The 24344-nt window shown below is 34.4% G+C and overlaps 1 protein-coding gene, 1 long non-coding RNA gene and 1 pseudogene across 3 annotated transcripts in view; 1 reads left to right on the top strand and 2 right to left on the bottom strand.

Annotated features, from left to right (window-relative positions):
• The window catches only part of LOC145944696 (uncharacterized), a 216568-nt gene that overhangs the window by 13833 nt on the left and 178391 nt on the right, over positions 1–24344 (top strand). The window lies entirely within an intron of this gene.
• Positions 1–24344, bottom strand: part of LOC145944689 (glutamate receptor ionotropic, kainate 2-like) — a 181160-nt gene that overhangs the window by 55178 nt on the left and 101638 nt on the right. For both annotated transcript variants that reach the window (XR_014426723.1, XM_083053221.1), the window contains exons 9-10: positions 2236–2337; positions 2021–2122 (exon numbers count right to left, since the gene is read on the bottom strand). Coding sequence is in view for 1 of the 2 variants with exons in the window: in XM_083053221.1 (XP_082909347.1) it covers positions 2021–2122; positions 2236–2337 (204 nt within the window). In the remaining variant the exon portion in view is untranslated. The remainder of the gene's footprint in view (positions 1–2020; positions 2123–2235; positions 2338–24344) is intronic.
• Positions 548–1567, bottom strand: LOC145944698 (glutamate receptor 1-like; annotated as a pseudogene).

The raw sequence follows: 24344 nt of genomic DNA, 5'->3' as shown, positions 1-24344 counted from the left end.
ATTAGTCAGCCACGATACGCTATTAATGAACTACAAGCATTGCACGTTGAATTATCATGAATAATGAAAATATAAGTAAACGAGTAGTATAATCTGATATATAATTCGTTGATGGATCCAAATAACAAAATAGAAGTTGACCATAATTGAAACAATGTATGGATTACAATAAAATAGGACTCCTAATCGTGTGATTATATTTTTTACGTCTTATAAAATTATATAATATATATGTACAAAGTAGATATGTATTGGTCTATCAAGACATTAACGAGATTTTTTCTAACAAAGAAATTTTCACAGTAGTGAAACTTTATATTAGTCAGCCACGATACATTATTGGTGAATTACAAGTATTAAATTAAATAATCATGAATAATTAACTTCTTCACGACGTAAAAAATATAATCACACGATTAGATGTCCTATTTTACTATAGTCCATTGTTTCAATTATTTTCAAGAAATTTTTACTTCGTTATCTGGACGTTTTATATATCAGGTTAAACCACTTATTTACTCATATTTTGATTATTCATGATAATTCAACGTACAATGCTTGTGATTCATTGGTAGCGTATCGTGGCTGACCAATATAAAGTTTCACTACTGCGAAATTTCTTTGTTAGATAAAATCTCATTAATGTCTTGACAGTTTAATATATGTATATATAAAATTATGTATCTATGTATCTATTTATATAATTTTATTAATATAAACAAGATTTTTTTTGTAAACTTTTTCGAGATATAAAAAAATATAATTACATGATTAGATGTTCCATTTCGCTGTAGCCCATACATCGTTTGAATTATGATGTTTGCTTGTGTATCTAATCACAAGTTTCTTCAAGAAACTTTGTATTGGTCAGCCGCGATACGCTTTCGATTAATCACAAGCGTTGCACGTTAAATTATTATGAATAATCAAAATATAAGTGAACAAAAGATCTAATCTAATATGCAATTCATTGATGGATCCAGGTAAAACAAAGTAAAAATTTTTTAATTTTTAAAAGTGAAACAGAATAAATCAAATCATACATGTCACATGAGCTCTCTGACAATGCCGTTCCATTCGCCGCGGTTTCCGGATTCCGCGCACCGCACTTCCTGTCCGGTATCAGCTCCAAGCGATACGAGAAGCCCACCTCCCTCGTCAGGAGATCCACGCAAAAACCATAAAACCGCGAATTCCTGGCGCAGTTTTTCTCGTGATGCATCATCACGTACGGCATCTCTTGCATCCGTGCGGTGTCGCGTACGAGATTCATGCAAGAATAACGGAAAACGCTTTGAGACCGTAACGCGAATTTACGACGAGACACGTTGGCGCCGACCATATCGAGGAACTTTCAACGCGCGTCCCTCATTCGATTCGTTTTCTCCAAAATGGGTGGGTTGCTACGACGACAGTTATCGGACAGTTGAAACAATCTTGGCATATGCGACAATCTCGTTTTTGTCGCTGATCTTTTCTACAGCAGCGATTATTGCGAACCAATAATAATTAGCACGTTAATTTTCGAAGAAAAGTGAAGGTTTTAATTTAGAAATGTCATTTTATGTTACATGCCAACTATGAAATATCTCTATAAATTATATCTTTTGATCATCTTACCTTATTAAGTTTATATGCAGAATAAATGAGAAAAATAGATATATTTAATTATATATATATTTAATATTATATATATATAATATTTATAATTTAATATTATATACATATATATGTATTATATATTTATCTTATAAACAATCATCGTCATTATATGGTGTAACCTTCTTTAAACATATAACTTTTATTTAATAAATTTTGCTATAATCTCAAAAATAATTAAAATTGCTAATTGTTATTGATTTATTTGTTTTTTATGCATTTGCATTTTAACACATCTGCATAGATTGATATAAAAATGCGTGAAAATTCTTTTCGTGGAAAGTATGTATTTCTCTCTTCTTGTGATGTCATTTTTATCCGCTAAGCGTATAACAAAGCTGTCGTTATATGCACAACTCACCAGAATAGTGATCACGATCAGAGTTACATTCTCGATGCCAGGCTCGAAGAAGGCAGTGGTATCTGTGACGTTGACGCCGGCGCCGGGACGCCACTCTCCGACCTAGTTTCGCACATATAATTATATATATATATTGTTTTGCGTGTTATATACATATATTCACGTTGCTTTGCCGACGCGCGCTTTCTGTTTTTGCACGGTAAGTCACGGCGTACCTTGACGAGCGAGTGTTGTTTCAGTTTCAGCAGATCCAATTTAAACTGTATTCTGCGTCCTTCTTTAAATTCAATTGGTCCGGAGATCCCTTTCATCTCGACCTGCAACAAAAACGTTTGCGGATTCGTTTGTGAGAGCGAACACTCTCTGTTCCATGCATGAGAGATGGACCTGTTATCCCTCACTCGGATAATACTCGGAAAATTCAACTTGAAACACAACAAACAATTTGTTGGAAACGATGCACGATGTTCCATTAAATTGTTCCGATCCTTCCTTCGCGTACTCAATTCCGCTTACAGATAAAATTTGATTTAGATGTCTCATAGTGTACAATTCATCGAAACGCATATAATTTTTTATTTTCAACGGAACAAAAAAAACGGGAAAAATCCGAATTTATTCCGATATACCACCGATGATCATGAAAAATGTACGAGATCGGATTTGAGCGTGTCGCGCTATTATAAAGTCGCAGGTGAGAAGTCGCGGAGGGACGGAAAGAGGATTTTCTCTCTCCTCTCTGTGTATATATGTGTATATAAACTGCCGACTGCATTAAAATGCGATGCAAGAGAACGATGAACGCGCGTCGTCGGTGTAAATCTCTCAATCTCTCATCGTGCGTATCATCGGAGACAAACTCGCGCGCGGCATAAACGAAGTTTCGCTAACGGCTCTAAAACGGGGGACGGGGGGAAGGCTCAGAAATTTTCTCCCGGTAGCTTTAAAAATTTTCGCACTTAGGAAGTCGTTTTCCGCTCGTGTGCGAGCTCTGCGAATCTCGCAAAGTCGTTATAAAGCTTCTCCTTCGCGGATATCTTGCGCCGGAATAGGGGAAAGAGATTGGGGATGGAGAGGGTTTGAAGGGGGCAGCAGGTCGTTTTTTATCGTTTTCGTTTAAAATGCCACGGAAATCTACGGGGCTATCGATGTTGCACGATATTAAGAGGGGGAGGGGGCGAGCGAGAGAGGGATCGTGGAACGCATAAATTTCAGAGAGATCTTCAAAGTTGAATTTTCCGCATCGACGGTTTCGCGTTTGAGAAACTTTTTTTTCGACTCCTCCCTTTTACCGTCACAAAGCCTAAAGTGAGGGATGCAAATAATGAGTGAAAGCAAAAACTGCCTAAATAGAAAGGATTACTGCACTTCGGTGACAAATTGTTGAAAATATTTTGGTATTTTGAAAACCACGTGAGTTTTATGATATTTTTTCATATATAAAACGCTAATCTAGGTTGTAACTCACACGCTTTCCGTGTTTGCAATTTGTAAAAAAGAGCTGCAGTTTAGAATATAAATATTTATTTTGTAATATTCTAAATTCTCATATTTTTACGGAATTTTCTATTATATTTAATTATATATAAATATACTTATAAAATTAATGTTTAAAATTAAAATAGTTGTAATCAAAATATTTGACGTATATAATTATTCATTTATATTTTATCTTATAAAAAATGATAAAATTGCAATTTATTTTATATTTTTCTTCACTTCGTATCTTTTTTGTACGCGTTCAATAGAAATTCAATATATTATCTTAGATTACAGAGAAGTAAAATATAAATATTTTTGTAAAAATAAGAAAAGGGAAAATAACATAGCATACGAAATTCTTGAAATAAAATTTATTGTAATATCGTTACATAAAAGCTATTTCCACAAATAGTATAAATAATATAATTAGATTTAATTGAAAGATAGATTAATTCCAATCATCAAAAATTAATTATTGCACTAAATAAGATAAAAAAATGTCTACCATTATAATTATAATTTCTGAAAATGGACATTTCTGTTTAACATACATATATGTAGAAAATAATTTTATAAATGCATTATAATACACTCCTATTCAAACTTTTAATGATAATGTGGAGTGTGTGAAACAAGGTGAATTATTTAGACGCCCTATTCCTTTCATCATCTGAGATGTCGACGCGAAAGAAATACTGCGAAGGAAATCGTAGTTAAGTATTTAGAGGCCGGAGTTTTCCGGTTATACATATATACGCGCCAAAGTTACGACGTGTAACATGAAAGCACGCGTGCAAACATCAATATACACTCGCACTATATACGAGCAAGATGCGCCTCGTAACAAAATCTAAACAACAAATAATGCCGGCAATAAAAAAAAGGAAAAAAAAACTCGCTTCACGAGCTTCTCCCGCGAGGTCGGTTCGCGTAAAAATCATCGTCCCATCTGAACCTGTCGATGCTCTGCAGCAACTCGCGTTTATTCTTTCGCGAGTTCCGCGATAAAACAGCGGCGTAGCAACAAAGTAAAAGTGCACTCAATCTCTCACCACCGCGTTATAAGAGCAGAGGTATAATAAGAACATATCTGAATGAAGGACTTGGATAAATATTGCCGCTTGGCAAGAGTTGAAAATACGTCCGAGAGAGAGAGGGAGAAAGAGAGTTTCGTTTCTTGCGGGATGACGCAAGAAGTAGACGAATGCATGGAAATGGAAAATAAAGTGGAGCGCGGAGAGTAAATGCGACCTAAAGTTTGATTACCTCATTTTGCAGCAGCCAAGAGAGAATTCGCGATTTCTCATTCCGATTGTAACGCCAAGTTTCCACGCTCTCCCCCATTTCGAACGAATATATAAGAAATATTTTAATATATAATATATAGCATTCTCTTGAGAGAAGGGAGAGAGTACTTTGTTCTCTCTGGCAACGCGAAACTATTAATGAGATTATTACAAATTTGCGTGTCGGTTTTTAAGCGGCTTACGTAAAACTTTATCTACGTAATGCATAATACACTTCAACGGTGATAAATATATAGTTATAGTCCGCCGCATTGTTATTTATCTCACGCGTTTCTTCTACGTAGCTTTATATATATATTTTTTTTCGCGAGAGTCTCTGACCAGATTTTTCGTTAGCGCGTAACCACAAAGTGTGAAATTAACGTACGAAAAAGCGACATTGCACTGAATTAGCAACCTGGCATGTTTTAAATATATTATACCGCGTTGCCCCCTGTAAAATATTCATATAAAATGTACATTATGCTGTTGCATAAATGAAAGTAAATGTAAAATGTCATGACAGTTCGCAGACCGCGAATAATAAACATCGTTTCACGCGCGTTTGAGCGTGCTTTACGATAATTAATAAAATAAATAACTACATCGTCGTTATATGTATGTCACGCGTTATTGTCGAAAAAAAAATTAAATTTAAAACGCTCTTCAAAAAAAAGTGTCGCTGTCGAAATTAATGTCACCTATTTGCGTGTAAGAATATATTTTTTTTTTAGCAAGCGGCTTTTTATTTTTATACGGACACTTTTCTTTCGGTACTCGAGAAATTGATCACACGCCAATAGAAGATTGGAGTCTGTTGGCGAAAAATCAAGAAGCGAGAGGAAGACTTCGCAATTTCGAAGTATATCTGAAAAATTATGGCGACACGCTCTTTTTCATTTTCCACGTGAAAGAAAATGCGCGTGTTTTATCCTAGATTAATACTTAAATCTTTGTGTCACACAGAGCGGTGTTCGCATTGTGCGACATTGACCGTTTCCATTATTAGAACGGACAGCCGGAGATAATAGAGAGAAGATTAAACGGGGAGAGATTTGCATGCGATTGAAAAATAAAGAAATGAATACTGTAAAATCCGGAGAAATCATTGTGATGAAAATGCAAGGGCAACTCTGAAGTGATATTTTTTTTCTCGCCAACTTTTATCCCGCTCTCTGTCTATATCAAATTGTTTTTTGTAAAACATTAAATGACAAATAATTGATTAAAAACGACGCCCAGAAAATCCTCTCTTTGAGCAGAAATAAAAAAATATAAAAAAAATATTAGATTGAAGCTAATTTTTTGCTGATTTAAAATTTATTTACTTTTATCGTGTTATCACGAACCATTTTGGATCAATAAAATAATAAAAGACGATTATTTTATAATTAAAATCTATTAAAGTAAATTGTAGATGGCGATAAGAAAACTTAACTGGAATTTTGATCCACGACGTCATAATGTAATAGTTTCTTTCCAAATAATAATCTACTTTTAAAAACCTTTCCAAATGATCCAACCTTACTCAATTCATTTGCTTAAAAAGGGGATTTTTTAAGGGCCATTTTATGGTCACTCTTTCTCAGAAAAATGCTGATTTTTCATTTTAAGACTGTGTATATTCATATATGTCCTTTTCATTATCAAAGATATAATTTTCTTGTGGACCTCTCTTGTAATAAATAACGTGCCGTAAAACTCTCGCGCTCAATTCTCTTTATTGCATCGAAGAATTAGAATTCAGGTGCGACAACGGACGATCGGAAAATTCAGTGACATCTTCTTCCCGGTCGACATGTCCTACCCGGCAGTTTCGCTTTCCGCGACGGTTCTAATTAGAGCCAAAGCGGAAGTTACCACGGATTGTCGAGCGTGACTCAAATCCGTGAGTGCCGTGGTGTGATTGCTAACCAGGAAAAACGTCACATGGCGTAGCAGGAGTCGTAGGTTCCCCTATAAAGATATATAATCGAGATAATTGTAAATTGTTATTACGGAGGACATAGCTTCCTCTGTCCGAGAGAAAATCCCCTTTCCTGCCTGAACGTGGCGCGGCCACGATTTTTATCATTGTGCCCTTCCTTTTCGCGAGTCTCGCGTATATTCTGCCCATACGAGCGGAATATGAGAAGCTGCCTTAAAAGCGAAACGCGCGTATTATTCGTACCTCTACTTTTTATGGTGCATCCTCGCTTTATGCATATGCGAGATGCGCAATACGGCATAATCGGCGCTTATAGATGATTACTTTTGTATCTCGGTAACACATTTCAAATGAATCTTTGAAAATAATCGTTTAAATATAACTTTGTGTTTAAAGGAAACATTATTTAAAAAATTATTTTTTTCTCCGTGAAGATAATAAATATATGTAGACAGATATAGATCTAGAAATATAGATAGGAATCATGTATAATAATTAAAATTATTGATTGAAATAATAAAATTTTAAAAGAAGAAATCAGAAATTTTTATTTTGGGGTATAAATATTTAAAGTTTTCTTTTCATTTACACTAATTAATATAATTAGAATAAACATGTAAATAGCAAGTAAAAATGAATATGTTGAAATATATGTCATATAGAGAGAGTTACTCGAAATTCATGACAATACTCTTCAGATATTTTATTGGTTATAGGTATAATGAGAAAAATATGTAATTATTTATTTTAAGTCTTTGATAAAAATACATATTTAAAATGTTTATTTCTAATTAGTAAAATCTAGTAAATACTCTAAATAAAATTGTAATTAACGATACACAGATAAGTTATTTTATTTCACATTTATAATTCAGTAAAAGAGAACATGTTTGCGTATATATCATTTATTTTGTACTATATTTTAAATACTAATTATTTTGTTTATATATCACGTAGCAAAAATGCAAATATTATTCAGTGATATCAAGAAATGAAGAAACTATTAACACACATGCATTTTTAGTGTGCATCTTATATATTAAAAATTCTATTTTAATTTTTTGAACAAAGAGAGAATAATAAATTAGTACAAAAATATGGTCTTTTCTTTTGAGAAAAAAAATCTTACCGATATTTAATTGACGATCAAGTTTGAAAGTGTAATTAATTATTGCGTACACGCCGTATATATTTAATGTTTCTTTTTTATAATGTTACGATTCACCGAACAATAGATTTGTACGAATGGGTAGCTACGCGAAACAATTCCATTAGTAAATTATTCGCAGTTTAACTTCGTTGGTTCACAACGAAGTTATTGTAGAGAACGAGCGAAAAGGTTATATACGCACCACATTTTCCAAGCAATCAATAACTCATGGTCGCTCTTTTCACGCAGGAGGATATGTGTATCTTCGAAGTGTCTATACTTTATACTTAACTCTCTTTCTCTCTCTTCTTCCGTCTGATTTACGTACTTATCCTCGAAAGTGCACTCTAGCTAAATATGCTCAAAAAATAGAATTTGGCACGAAACAAAACTTGCTCTCTGGCGTAGAATGAATCCAAATAAGAAATCAGGTCTCTTTTCTCCATCTGCTGGTATAAACCCTAGCCCGAACTAGCTAGCAGTTAGTAAACAGCCCGTATATGTGACTCGACACTTTTCCGCGACAATGTCGCTCGTCGGCGCCGACAGGTTGAGCTCTCTCGACGGTATCGTAAAAAAGGTCACGACTCTACACGAAAATCGCTTATTTTTCCTTCGCGTGCCCTACGTGAGCGCGCGGCAATATTTTTTTTCTCTTTTGACCGAAGGTTCGAGGTGAAACATCGTGTAAGAGAGATGATATAGGATGTAGCGACAAAATGGCTCGCTCGTTATGGCTCCTTATCATTTACATCAATCGCGTAAAAGCTTTTTAATAAATTGATAATAATAATATGCAAACAAAAATAAAAATAAAAAAAATAAAACTCTAAAAGAAAGTTATAAATTTTGAAATCGTGTGATTATATTTCTTATACAGATTTTATTGTTTTAGAAAAATAAATTTCTCGATTCTGTATTGAAGCGGAATATTCTTAACGACACAAAATTCGGCGTTTTTTTAAGTTTTTATAAACGACGTTGTGTTTACTTGTTTACCTAGTGTACATCGCACATGGAAGGAAATATTTATCTTTAAAAAGGGATGAGAAAATTGCATAAAGACACACAAAAAGTAGCAAAAGTAGTAAGCAGGCATTTATGTAACAAGAAGTTTCTTCGAAACGCCATGAAAAGGGAAGTCATCCGTATTGCTATATTTAGACACTTATATTTCAATTGCTGAGACATCGTCTCTCTCTTTCTCTCTCTCTCTCGTAGAACTTCGTTTCGTATATGAAGTGCGTATTTACAGTCACAAGATTCTATTGGATAAAAGCTTCGCTAGAATTATAGCCTCGGAAAAAGTTCAAGAAATAGTATTCAAACTGAAAATACCTCTCGCTCTCGGCATGTTTGTTATATTTCAAAAAAGTAGAGAAAGAGGAAAACGAAATATTATGATTTAAAAAAAATATATTTAGAATGCACGGTGAATTATCGTCTTATCGATATTTTGATTGATAATGATCTATTTATTTGAAATCAACAGGAACATCGTTATCAATTTTATTTTCCATTGGCGATTAATTTTGCATAATTATAATACGGACAGTATCACGAATTCACGCGCTGCTGACTATTTAAAATCAATTTTGTTACGTACATATATAAAATACACTGTTTACGTGATGATATGATCATAATTCGATCAAGGGTCCCCATTGTAACTGTTATAGATATTTTACGTAAAATCTCTAATATATGGAAAATATTGAAACGCGCCTCTATTTCTCTTCTGTATACATTCCAATTCCGAGTATTATCCGCAAATAAACGATGTAAAAAATTGAGCCGTTCGAAATGGCCAAATTTTTCGTGATAATCGTATTTCGTGTGCGCGGCACATTTATAAATTATTCGGCCGTTTTGTATTTCGATACGTCGTTCTAATATCACGAATATACACGATTATGCGTTTTGTGTATCTCTCTCTCTTTCTCTGCGGAAAATTCGCAATTTATTGAATGATTCTCTCTCGCGCTGTTCGTAATCAGATAACGCCCGAAATTCCGATAATGCGGAATTCGAACATCGCTTTTAGAAGGGCCATCGCTTATATAATGGTGTATATATATATATATATATATATATATATATATATCATCGAGAAATAATTACAAGGATTTCTCGCGACACACTTTCGAAGAGGAATCCTCGATTTCTCGAATTTCAAATCATCCAAATAGCTCGGGCGAAAGAAGCAACTCTCTCTCGAGTTGCAAACCTGTACCCTGATCTTGTAAGGATTACTTTCAATCCCCTTGAGCGATTTAAGATTCCTGGCAGATCCATTTGAAAATTAAATAAGATCGATGAGATAGCAGACACGCGATGGAATCAGCTTCTCGCTTCTATAGACAAGCGATTCCGAATCAATCGAGCTTGACTGTATAAAATTGAATGAGAGCTTATAGAGACGAACAAGAATGGAGGATTGATCGTTTCATCCTTCTAAAGGTAAATTTTTTATCACGTGATCGAAAAGCCGAAAAACTATCGCCACGATAAATAAAGTAATTCTATATATAAATGTAATGGTTTCTTTTTTCTATCAAACACAGGAGAAAAATATTAACCATTATAGCTAAATTTTAGGGTGTATTTATATAAAAATTCTCATGTCTAAATTTTAGCTCTCTTATGGTGATTAATATTTTTAACTATAATTTAAAACAGGGAATTCCCTACTAAACTATAGCTTAAAAATATTAAACAACGCATAAAATGCATTTAAAATGTATTTTAATTAAATTAAATTAAAAATATTAGTTACAATAGCTAAAATTTAGGCATAACTAAATTTTTAAAAAAATTTAATTAATTTAAACAAATTTTTTTAATATTTAAATCTAAGGGGGATATTTAAAAATTAACTATGATAATTTTTTTCCATGTAATATAATAAAGTTTAGGATAATAGCAACGAAACATATCTTTTTACACGACAATTTTGGAAATGATAAAAATCACACCACTGGCATCGAGCAATTTTAATCGTGTTTAACGATAAAATCGTAAAATCGGCAAATGTCAATAGTTGATGGCACGTCGCAAATATTGTGATCCGTATTTAGCTTCAATATGATTCGATAAATTCCAGTTATACATACAATGATTTTGGGGGCAATAGCTGCAATGTTGTGCAGGTTTTAGTTACACGCTCGGATAATGTACGCGGTTACGCCCGGAGCGATATTTACAGCTTCCGAATCCTGTGTTCGGTAACTGCTGCGCGCAAGCACATATACATACATCTTTCGTGGGTCAAGATACGAAATAAATATAATATAAATATTTTATTACAGTAGCGTAATATTCGTGAATATTTTGTGTATTAAATGCGACTCTTATTAAATGCGACTTCGCGCAGAAATAATAGCGTCTGTTTTTCTTCGGAGACGAGGAATGGATTAATTAAAATATCGTTCGCGTAGATGGTTTCAGCGAGGACGCGGCTCCTACCGGAAGTGGGAACGGAACCGGGGATAACAAAGTACGGCCGTAAATTAATGGACCCGTTCCTGCCCCAGTTAAAGCCTCGAACTTGGACCAAGTCGTGAAACAACGGGGGGGGGGGGGCAACAACTCCCGGTGTGTTCCTGACGGGAATAGCCGTCGGGTAAGGCCGTAAAGCGACCTTTAAAAAGTACCAGGCCGTACGAGAAGTCGCGGCTGAATTAAGCGGTAAACCGCCGCTGAACGTGACTACCTAATTACAGCGGCGGCCTCCAACGCGCTTCTCTAAAGGGCGGAAGTAAATTATAAGGCGCGCTGCCTTATGTCGTCGGTATTTTTAAAGACCAACGAAACCTAAGGCCTCGCGCATAATAGAGAAAATAATAGGAATAAATATTATTTTATAATAATAAAATCGAAAAAACTCTGATATTGATAAAAATACAAATTCGATAAAGAGCCTTTTATACCCGAATTTATATTTTTATATCAGAGTTCTTTCAATTTTATTATTTTAAAATAATTCCTATTCTTAATATTTAATATTTATTCCTAATATTTTCTCTATTGTGCGCAGGGCCTAATATGCGGCGAATATCATTGAAATTTAATAAATCCAAAGGGTTTTAACATATAAATATAAATTCAGATATGAAAAAGGGGGCTAGTAAGAGTCAGGCACAGATATTTGGTATAACATAATTATTTTTAATCTTCTCTATATTTGTTTTGTACAAAATATTATTTTACATTTATAATATATAATTATTTTATATAAAATAATATTTATAATATATTAAAATATTATTTCACAAATAATATATAATTTATATTATTTGATAATATACAAACTATTATTTTATACAAAATAAGTATAGAGGAATTTAAAAATAATATTTTTGCACCTAATATATGTACTTGGCTTTTATTAGCTCTTTTCACACCTAAATTTTCATTAAAATTTAAATTGCGATATCGCGCAGTTTTCTTATAATATTTCATATAATAATTTAATTGAAATAAACGCGGAGAGTTAATTAGTCGAGAGGGGGTGAATATTTGATTTTTGACTAGTTCGCGTTGATCTCCAAAGCTGGGTCAAGTAATTTATCATCCTACCTCTCTACCTACCTCCCCTGTCATAGATTTTGACGCAAGCAATTCCGTATTCAACAGGTTGTAAGGCATCTATATAGACGTATACGCAATATATCATTATAGTTTAGGTATCACGCGATATTAAGCGTCGATTTGCCTTCGTTCTGCTCTGTTGGTAGAAGACGTAGAGAAATTGACGCCTGTATTTGGCACAAGAGAACCATTTAAATAAATTATTTAAACAGCAACATTCTTCCCGTTCTCTTCCTAGGGATTTATCTCCCGAAACACGTATCTCGTTCCTCGTCCGACCGTCTCGTTGGCGCTAAACGTATAAACTGCACGCGGCTTATCAGCGAACGCTTAATTAAGGGGAAACTCGGCGGGTTCTCTCTCACTCTCTCTCGCTAAGGTGTAATCTTGTCTTCGTGTGCTTTCAGCGTTCCCGCGTGTTCCCGCGATTAATCAAGCTCTCTCTATGTATGTATATATATATATATGTATATATGTGTGTGTGTGTGTGTGTGTGTGTGTGTGTGTCTCGGTTGTGATAAAAACGGGAAGCTCGTTTGCACGCGCTTTACCGCACAATTATCCCTCGCGCTTACCGAAAGCAAGCGCTTTAATTATGTTGCTAATTACGTCGTGAACAACGAGGGGGTGGGAATGGGGAGAGGTTTGTGCGTCACACGCGGAACGTAACCGGAACTGTGTTATTGGCGAACGTCACACGTTTCGCAGCTGGTGATCCCTGAGATGAGAGATTACCGCAATGTCAATTGCATTGACAGTATAATTAAGTCTAGACGGGCCGCTGACTGGCGGGATGTCAATACTGAAACCACGGTCAGCTGATACATCCCTATCAAGTGTCAGATGCTAATTAAATTATTAATATAATAATTGCGCTGGGTATCGTTAGATAAAATTAATCACCCTCTCATTTCGGTTGTTTATTCGACGTTTAGGTATTCCGGACGCGTCCGCGCCGTTTCTCGTCTGCAATTGTAATTTTACAAGGATTTAGATTACATCCTCGGCGAGAGAGAATGCGATCTGCGAGGAGGAGCGTCTCCCATTCACATGACGTCATATTACGCGAGAGCGCGAGCTTCCGCCACGGCAATTATTTCTCGTTCGGTTCAATTAAGCTACTCGAGAGGCTGGAGGCATAATGTCGCTCCGGTTAGGATTTAGCAGAATGCTGAAATGCCCTATTAGGGGAGCGGAAACTAACTCGGTTATACCGCGCGGCAATTCCCGGCGTCGCCCTGGGACATTCCTCGTGTCGAGATACGAATTCGGGAGAACGGATCCTCGATAACATCGCCCGGGGGAACGTTTGTATAAGCCGGGAATGTTTTCGTCACGAAAAACCGACTCCGGTATCCCTTCTCGCATGCATAGGTGTACGTATACACCTTGTGTCTCTCGCAACGTTGTTTATTCAGAGAATGCAAGCAGTGCAATTACCCTGACTGTGACAAAATTATTTTTAATAATAAAATTAACCTGTCACTAACAGTTGGTTAATTTGCAAGAAAATTAAATCGATCATTTTGGAAAATTTTATGCAATATATGTATATAACGCTTTAGCGTACACGCTCTCTCGTAAAAATAAATTGGGAAAATGCAATATGCTTGTTTGTTATCTGCAAAAATTAAATTATATTAAAATACTAAATTAAATCAAAATGCTCTCAATTGTATGTGTCCTAAAGCAGTAAAATAGATTTATTTGTTGCGATGAAACTTTCATATTTTTTAAAAACATAATTACTATTCTCTCACATTTTTCTTTTTTGACAAGTACTGAAATGCCATCAAAAAAATGTATATGACATACATAACATATACATTTTTTTCATAAAATTATATTTTAAAAAGGTAAATATGTTCGCTTATTATCTGAAAAAGTTAAATTAGATTAATGCTAAAAGTTGAATATTATATTAAATTACATTGAAAATGAAAATGTACTTATTTATCGTAATGGAAATTCTGTAAACTTTTTTTATAAAAATTTCAATATATTCTGTAACAAGAATTTTCTTTCTTTTCAACAACTGTCAAATCATCACGTTAATTATTTATAATAAATTTGTTAATAAATTTTGTCTCTCAAAATAAATTTGAAGTAAGTGCTTGTTACCTTCAAAAATAAAATAAAATTATAAAACGCTCAAAGGTGGATTATAGCAAATTGAGAATAAAAGTGATTTTTTTGTGTGTCTACTGTACGTGACGAAATTTTCATAAACATTTTATTCTCTTACAAAAATCGCAATTGCGATTCTGTAATATTTTTCCTCGACAAACGTCAATCCACCGTCATCAGTTTTTAGAATAGCATATTGGATCGTTCTCTTTTGCCTGTACATACACTATGGTGGCGTATCAGCTTGTTTCAGCTGTCGGATATGCCAGGGTAAAACAAGGTACGCTGCGAAGCTATGGCGGAACCGCAGAGTCAATAGAAAAATATCTATCTAAATGACGTCTCGCAAAAAGGCAGTTTGTTCACCGCAGCTTCGCGCGTTGTGCATCCGGCAAGATCTGATATACGCGGCAGGATTTTGAGGGACGGCGCGGTGCGAGAGTGTCCCGGAATTGAATATCGACCATTGTACACGCTTGGGTATTGTCAATAGGAGTAAGCGATCGCGCGCGCGTCGGGGAAACTTGGTTACCTTGGCGCGACTCCAAACGTTATCTAACTAAATGCCAGCTGGCTGTCATTAGCATTGCAAAGTGTGCGCGCGAGATCATAAATACGGGCGAATAAACAACGTCGCTCGATGTCAATTGTCGCGTTCGATGCAAACGTAATATTGTCGAAAAAAAACAAAAAAAACAGATATTATTTATACGGGGTGCGAGAAAAAACAAAAAAATCCCCCCGACTCTCGACAAATATATCGCGATAACATTAAGAGATTACATGTACCTTTGTCGCGTGCAAAAAATGGCTTATCTTTGGATATTTTTTGCTTAGTAAATAACATAGTAATCAATGCAGGGTTTTTCTTTTTTATTTGTTATACATTTGAGCGTACGTATATAAAAAATTATAATTTTTATGACAGGTTACGTGCATCAGTGATGGTTTCTACATCTGCATGATTTTGCACTGTAGGTTATAGTTTGATATGATAAATAAAAATATTGTCTTGCTATAGTTCTTTTTGTTATTGTTATAGTTACGAGTTGTCGGGGGTTTTTTCCAATGGTTTTTTATCATGTTTTTTATAATAAACAAAGAGTGGAAAAAATTTTGAGGCAAAATTGTAACTTTTTTTTCAAGTTACCAAATTTCGTGAATTTTTATAAATTAAAAAATCCTCCTCGACAGTTCGTAACCATAATATTTCTTTACAAGAAGATTTTAATTTTTCAGATCGAATTAATTAACAGTACAAAATCGTACAGACACCGGAACCATCACTGCAACTTGTGATAAAAATTATAATTTTTTATATACATACACTCAAATATATAACGAATAAAATAAACCCTGCATTGATTACTATATTATTTACTGAGAAAAAAAATTCTCGAAAATAGGCCATTTTGGACAAAGTTATATAATCCCTTATTTCATATTTGTGAGAATCAAACCGGGACAGGGAAAGCTTCTCGTTTTGTTGGACACCAAACTAGAAAATCCACGTAAATCGTTAGCGCGAAACTTGTATGTACACAAAGGCTATTATTTCTCGCTAATTCTCCGTCTCCCTTTCGCCCTTAATTAACTTCCGCGAACAACACTCGCGAAATGGTCCCCTCGCATAACCGATGAAATAATAATGTCCATGTGCGGACTACTGTCGGAAGCGCCCGCGACGACGTACAAAGGCCAAGTAGCCCGTGCTTTACGTCGCGTGTAATCTCCTCCGACCACTCAACAAGTTCGCTTTTATGAAACGATATATTAATCGTTTTATTCTGCGCCTGTTACGCGCCGGCAAGTAGAACGAGAGCAATTTGGCCGGGCGCGCGCGGGAATTCGCGTCCCTGTAAATCCGGCACGTTACGACGCCGTCCAAGGACGCTATTTAAATCCTACGGGATCTGAGAGCCGTCACAGGCCGGCTTAGGGCAATGGCGCGAAGAATGGATATTCTAATCACTTAAGGAAAATCTTCTTCGCCTCTAAACGCGAGTAATCGGGCCGTCAACGTGTAGGTACTTTGCGCGACAGACATTGACAATTCGACGAACAAAACCATTAATCCGGCATCTTTCACTAGACCTGATTTAATGGACGGGTAAAATATTTTTCTCGCGCGCGCGAAATGTTAACAATAAAACTCGTATTACGTATCGCGTATCGCGCAAAGAGAGCATACAATATTTATCTGTCAGAATAAAGCTTTACACGAGAATTCTTAAAATAACTCGTGCAAAATAATCTGCTCGAAAAGTTTTACCAAATGTAAAATTTAGATTATTTTTTTCATACAGCTTTTTTAAATACATATATAAATATTTGTATTCGAAGAGAGATACTAAAGCACTGAATTATTCGAGATCTGAATTTTCGAGCTGAGAGAGAAGACAATGAAGAAAATAGCGAGCCAAAGATAGGGGATAAGTAGGAAACAAAAAATAAAAAACGAGAAACAGCCGAAAGAGGGTATAAGGTTGCGGTAGGTAACTAGAGAGCATAACGGAGGGCAATTTCAGTAAGCGGTCATCCAAAACATTGCACAAGCTCGGGGATGCTTTGGGAAAGTGGAATAGCGAAGATGTAGTATTATGTGAAACATGAAACATGGTAAAAGATGACACGCTTGCAATTTTAACGTACCTTCTCTCCCTCTTTCTCTCTTTATATATATACATATATATATGTATATAAAATATATATATGTACATAAAATGCATCTCTTCATTGTGTTCTTGCGTTTCGCATTTTATTTTCATTAAAGTTGTGGATGTTGCGCGGTTAACTTGCATACGTGGTAGAATATCGAACAATGAAAGTGCCCAATAGTCGAAATCGACGTTGTTCCGTTATCGAAAATTATTCGTCAAATTGTCCGGCAATTTAGAAGCAGTATAATTCGCGATTGGAAACCGATTGTACGCGCATCACAATACCGTTCACTCAAAACACGGCTTTACACAGATATATTAGGTTATAGCAAAGCTATAGTTACAACAAAAAAAAAAAAAAGAAATAAATTTTCACGAATTTAAATCGTGGCTCTATGCGAGTACAAAAGAGCAATGTTGCTTTTATCTTCGAAAAATTCTTTCGAATTTTTCATCGTACGCCTGTATATTTTTCATTGAAAAACAAAAGCTAAGCCGATTAAAAACAATGCGTCGAAAAAAAGCAGATATCACGTCTTGTGCCGCGGACAAACGAAGAGCGTTCTCTCAAAAGAAAATCCTTCCTTGTATGCTGGTAGAGGCAGCTGATATTTATGCATGAAAGCTTGCAGATTTGTTCTTGTTTTTACAGTTGATGATCAGACACTTTTCGCTTTTGAATTGATATTGGCTTTCAAGTTGTATTTTCTATTATATTTAATTTTATTCACGTCTAAATATCGTATAAAATTTAAATACTTGTTACAATAATTTTTAAATATATCTGATATAGACAATTTCCATTTTTCATCTGACAAATTAGCAATTAGCATTTTTTTTCTTACTAAAATTGGTAACAACGAATAACTGTAAATTCTACTTCTAGAATAACTGCTATAAAACATGAATATAAATTTCAAACATGTCAAATCATAGAGATACACATCGATTGCTTGACCGAAAACGATAGCTAGCGAATCAGAAAAGATATAGTTTCTAATGAAACTAGTATAGGGCGAGGAGGAGAAAGGAAAACGATCAATTTATTATTTGCCAATATCGTATGCACGATGAAATTTATTTTGTCGAAACAAAAGAACAATACCACGTATGTGACACAATGTTTTTCGACTACATATATTTGTTCCATTAATTGCAGATCTGTGTAATCTGGTATTTTTCTTTTAAATTTATTTTAAAAATTTATTTTAAAAATTAAAAATTAATTTATATACAATGCAAATCCTATAAATATAAATAAATAATAATTAAATTCTAAAGAGTAGAAATATTTTCTGCAGAGTAGAAATATTTTCGAAATTCGTAATAATCTTTGTACATTTTAGCGAGATGTATAAATTTAAAAGCCCGGAGAAGAACAGCAAAACAAATATTATTTTTAAATGGATTGTTGTAAAAATGCCATCGCAGTGTACTAACGGACTGCGCAAAGGCAATTCTAAAATAAAATCGCGGTTTTGTAGATGCAGACGCACGAGGAAAGATAATAAAAGGCCGACCAAGTGCAATTGTAATGTACGTCAGAATATCTCTGTTTCTGCGAGCGAATTTTCTGTACGCCGTAAAGCTACGGAAGTTACGAGCGCGGTGAATTTTGTTTTCATAGATCGTACGTTTCGTTAATTAGTTGTAAAAGAGTGATATCACGGTAGATAACTGGCCGCGTTTTGTAATAAAGAATTTGCAACAAAATTGAAAAATATAATATATTTTTCATACACAATTTTCATAAAAAATAGTAGCCATCTAAAGTTATTAGAATTTTACACAAAGCTCCTATTAAAAACCATATGTAATAAGTTTTTCTGTTTCTCGTATTTCATACTTCAAATATTTTTAAAATATTAGGCAATTTATTTAAATAGTTTAATTAGATAGATTTAATTAAATAATTTAATTTTAGTTAAATTTTTTAATATTTAAAAATTATTTTAAGTGTGCACTTTTTACTTTTCTTCATTAATTAGAAAACATTAATTAAAAAGAAGTTAATCATATTACACGATAAAATAGAAAAAGTAAGAATAATAAAATTTTATAATTAACGTAGTAAGAAAGTAACAATAAAAATTTAATTAGAAATTTTCGTATTATAATATACGTATTATAATACATATATTCTATAATTATTTATCAAAATTTTAGATTTACATAGCAAGTACTCTATGTTTGCAAATAATCAGATAATTGCAGTTACGTATCATAAAATTTGCACTGATTTATCGAATCACGATCAGAAATTTTCGTTTTCGGTGTAAATTAGTGTGAATATTTGTTTAGCGATCCACATAATATACTTTTACCGCAAACATATCGTGCGGATGTATTATTCTCTATATCGATTGAATCGAATTTAGCAAAGTGAAGATAAAGCAGCACAAATTACGAGCACTACAAAATGTACTTCGACGCGATTCGATGCGATTTTCGACGCGTAATTTATATCCCTAGTATCTCCGGGGAATTGTAATTTATTTACAAAATTAAATGTAATTGTTTGTAATTCTAAACTTCTGTCTAAAATAATAAATAGCAAATTAAAATTATTATTAAATCGATGATAAAATATCGGTTTAATTATAAAATGTGATAAAATGTGAGTGTTTAAAAAACGTTAATGCTTTCTCTATTATTTTTTATGATATATAATAATATGATATACAATAATATTTTATTCTTAACTACTGAAATGAGAGATATACAATAATTACATTTTTATTTATTTGTTAACATTATAATTTTTTTTTCATTCAGTTTTTCGACGAATTATTTTGATTAATTTTTATACTAAAATAGTCTATGTTATGCCGAGATATCTTTTTTAAATTGTTATTTTTTTAGATCTCACGTTACTTCGTAAAAACTTCGCTGAGATGAACTTGTCCTTTGTATAAAATAAACTCAATTTATTTGTTACGAATGTAAAAAGAGATGCTGCCTTCACACGTTACATTGAAAAGCGCGATATCTTCAAAAAGTATCACATTCTTTTTTTAATATTTCCGCGTAATTTTTACTATTATAATTTTGCGGTTTACGATCGCCGGTCGTTCCAATTTTATAAATCTCGAGGGATGAACAATTTTTTAGAGCTGAGTTCGTAAAAGCGAGAGTACCGGCATTAAGTTAAACGGAATGCGCTCGGTTAAGATTTAATTAAATAAAGCTGAATGCAGAATAGAAAGAAAAAGAAAGAGAGAAGGAGAGAGAAAGACAGAGCGCACGAGCTTGTGTGTGTACATGTGTATAAGCTGGACCGTAAATTTCTGTCGAATAGTATATATAAAAAGATTGTTTGAGAAGTTTGCGAAAACTCTCGGATCGCGTTACTTGGCGCCTCAACAATCCGGCCACCGTCGCGCGCAATATTCGTTTAAACTTATTTATCGCAAATTTGGCGAGCTGATAGATTTTAATCCGATGACCCACTTTACGTTTGCCCTTGGTACGGGGAGGGGCGGAAGGGACACTTTGGGGCTAAATCGGGGTAAGAAAGTAGGATAATGTCGAGACGAGATACAAACAAGAGTTCGCCGCTGGTGCCAAAATCCACACAGGCGAATGAAAGATGCTCGAAAGGCGGGGGCAAACAATGCGAAATAGCTAATCCGGCGATAAAAAGGTTCGGAAGACCGCCAAGTAGAGATTTTTGCGATTTTAACGCTATTCCATGGCACTTTTGCGGTCAGGAGGAGAGAGAAAGAGAGAGAACAGAGTGATTATAGACGTATCAAACTCATTTATGACTGCGCAATAAATTATAATAGTGACGGTAAACTCCTATATCTGTATTTTTCACGTGTTTCTTAATTTCTTAATATTTAACAAAATAAAATTAATATGTATGACATTTTATTTCTTGACAATTAATTTGATTCGACGAATTTTTCTCCTCTATTCTTTTCGCTCTCTTCTGAAATATATTCTAACAACTTCAAATATTTATATAAAAGATGTGTTTCCATGTATTTCTTAATTTCTTAACATATAACAAAATAAAATTAATATTTATGACATTTAATTTCTTGACAAAAAATTTGATTCGACGAATTTTTTTTCTTTCTCTTCTGCAATATATTCTAACAAATATTTATATAAAAAATGTGTTTTCATGTGTTCTTAATTTCATGTTTCTTAATATTTAACAAAATAAAATTAATATTTATGGCATTTAATTTCTTGACAACTAATTTGATTTGACGAATTTTTCTCTCTATTCTTTTTTCCTTTTTCTGTAATATATTCTAACAACTTCAAATATTTATATAAAAGATATGTTTCCACGAGTTTCTTAATTTCTTAACATTTAACAAAATAAAATTAACATTTATGACATTTAGTTTCTTGACAATTTGATTCCACGAATTTTTTTTCTTTTTCTGTTCTGCAATATATTTTAACAACTTCAAATTTAATGCATTAATAGCGGATTGGCGTGTAAAAAAAATCTCTCACAATTATAAAATTTCAACAATTCCTATCGATAAAAATATATTATTAACGCGTTGAAAAAATTTAATAAATTAATCCGAAAGAGAGTAATAAATTAAATTCTCTTTACGAGAAATCCGAAACGCGCGTTTTCCCTTATTCTTCGAAAATTCTGCAAGATATTCCCGACTATTCAACTGTGCAAGCACATGTTATATCCTGGCTGTATACCGCAGATATAGTTGCATTCATGTGCGAATGTGCACGAATGCGTATTCATAGTTGGTCGCTTGTACGCCGCTCCATGTACGAATCGTATCGCGCGCCACGTGATATTTATTGGATCCCTCAGTCGTGCTTGCGAAGATGGACACATACGTGTGCGTGTATCTCCCTCTATATACATAGAATATATAGGACGACGCGCGTCACTAATTCAATTTCGACATATTCGATGTCATAATCTAACGTATGGCACGCATGGTGTTATGCCGGAATTTCAACGGGGGCGAAGGATGGGGGAAATTGAGAGAGACAGCAGGCGGCGCAAATATTCCCGGGTCTCGTTCGGAGACTCTCCTCCTCCCCTGTCGATATTGGAATCTCGCTATTAAATTAATGATCGCGCGCGAGCGCTTTCGGTATCGGCGAGATGATCTTCCCTTTAAGGAGAAGGAGGCGAGATATTACAGACGGCCGGGGCATTAAAGGGCCCGGTTTCCCCTAGATTACAAACTTGTAGCTCCCAAAGAGAGAGAGAGAGAGAGAGAGAGACAAAGGGAGATAAACTTAACTAATTATGAATGCAGGTACAGCGAAGGAGACGCTTTCTGCTCTACGGCAAATGCGGGCGGTCGCATTGTGCCGTGTCCAAAGTGCACGATGTTATTTCGTTCGTGGGACGTGGAGCCGGAGAATGTACGAGGATGTTTGTTGTGCTCTTAAGACGACGCGACGGTTGGTTTAATTCCGCACGTTGTCCCGGGGTTGGCCGCATGCGCCTCCTTTCATCTCTGCGAGGAGGCATGCTTTGACTAATCTCCGTTCTTGGAATGGATCTTTCTTTGACGTAAAAAAAAAAAAAAAAAAAAGAAGGGAATACCTTCTGCGCGCAAGATGTACCGACGGCTATTATTTTCTGCCTCAATATATAAGGCGATTTTTATTGCTCTTGTTCCTTCTTCGGTCAAAACGCAGTTTTCGCGTCTTCGCTTCTTCCTCCCTCTTTCTCCTTTTTCTCAGTTTTTCGCAATGTCTATATCTCTCTGTGTTTTTCCTCTCTCTCTCTTTCTCTCTTCATACTTTTCCTCTCATCCCTCTTTTCTCTTACAGCCGCGTTCAAATTCTCCAATGGTCTGCCCTCGTGCCGCTGCATTTACCGTACGAACTTTTTATTTCCTAACAAGCAGCGCAAAAGTCACGTACGTGCCAGGTTACGAAAGTCTGTACAATTCGGGGAAAATTGAACTCTATGCGCCGGTTTAGATAGCACGGGAGAGACTTTTCCGCTTAATGAAGGGTCGTTGAATCAAAATCCTGGAAATTGGATCGAACGTGTGTAAAGGAGACTCCCGTTAATGTGGTTTTCAAGGAGGTCGGTTGCGCGCAATTATTTTCATTATACCCGCTCGAAATCGAATTTTAGTGCGAAAAGACAAGTAAGATAAAGTTGAAGAAATATATAACACATATAATTTTATTCGACGAGTAAAAATTCGTAGAGAGAAATGCCAAAGACATTAAAAGTTATAAACTCTCAAACTACTTATAGATTATTTCAAACAATGTTTTATCATTTATCAATCTTAAAATCGTGAATAGAAAAATTAAAAATAAAAAAAAAAAGAAAAATTAAACTTATAAAGACATTTTGTATTCATCTCTATGGAAGGATGATTATTCGCTGTATTATTTTCATTAGAAGATTCATTAGAGAGAAATGCCAAAGATATTAAAGTTATAAATAACTTATAGATATTTCAAGCAATTTTTTATCAATCTTAAAATCGGAAATAGAAAAATTAGAAATATAAAAAAAAGATAAAGATTAAACTTATATAAAGACATATTTTATATTTATCTGTGGAAGAGAGATTATTCGTAATATATATATGTGTAATATATTTTATTAGAGAGGACACACGATATATATATATATATATAATATATATATTTCGCAATATCTTCGCGAGTGGATATCAATCCCGAAACACTAGAGCCGGATATCGTACTTTGTCGGACACGGGAACGGGAAGAATGTCGTACAGGTTGAAAAGGGGAAGTACAACATCACGGAAGGATTTGTGGCCCCTGCCTGTGACAGCTTTGGAATCGTCCATCATGGTATTAAACAATTTATCCGTCGCGCTGGCGCTATACGCTACGTCGCACCCCTGCTTCATACGAGCGACATGCACTCGCGCGCAAAACGTTGATTGAAATTTATAGAAACGCGGTACGGCTGTTCTCTTTAAAGCGAAATTGTTCGAAGTGACTTTGTGCGACATGTTCGAATATTAACAGTACGAGTCAATAACAATCCGGGGGCTACGAGCTACGAGCTCGCTTCGATCATGCAAATTCGAATAAGTTTAATCGAATATTTTACAATATATTACGCTCGATAAAATATTCAATATATTTCAAAATA

Source organism: Prenolepis imparis, unplaced genomic scaffold, assembly GCF_030444845.1.
Source record: "Prenolepis imparis isolate NDT839.2.m4 unplaced genomic scaffold, iyPreImpa1.0 SCAF_13, whole genome shotgun sequence".
Classification (NCBI taxonomy): Eukaryota; Metazoa; Arthropoda; class Insecta; order Hymenoptera; family Formicidae; genus Prenolepis; species Prenolepis imparis.
Note: the sequence above shows the minus strand (reverse complement) of the source record. Positions and strands in the feature narration are given on the sequence as shown.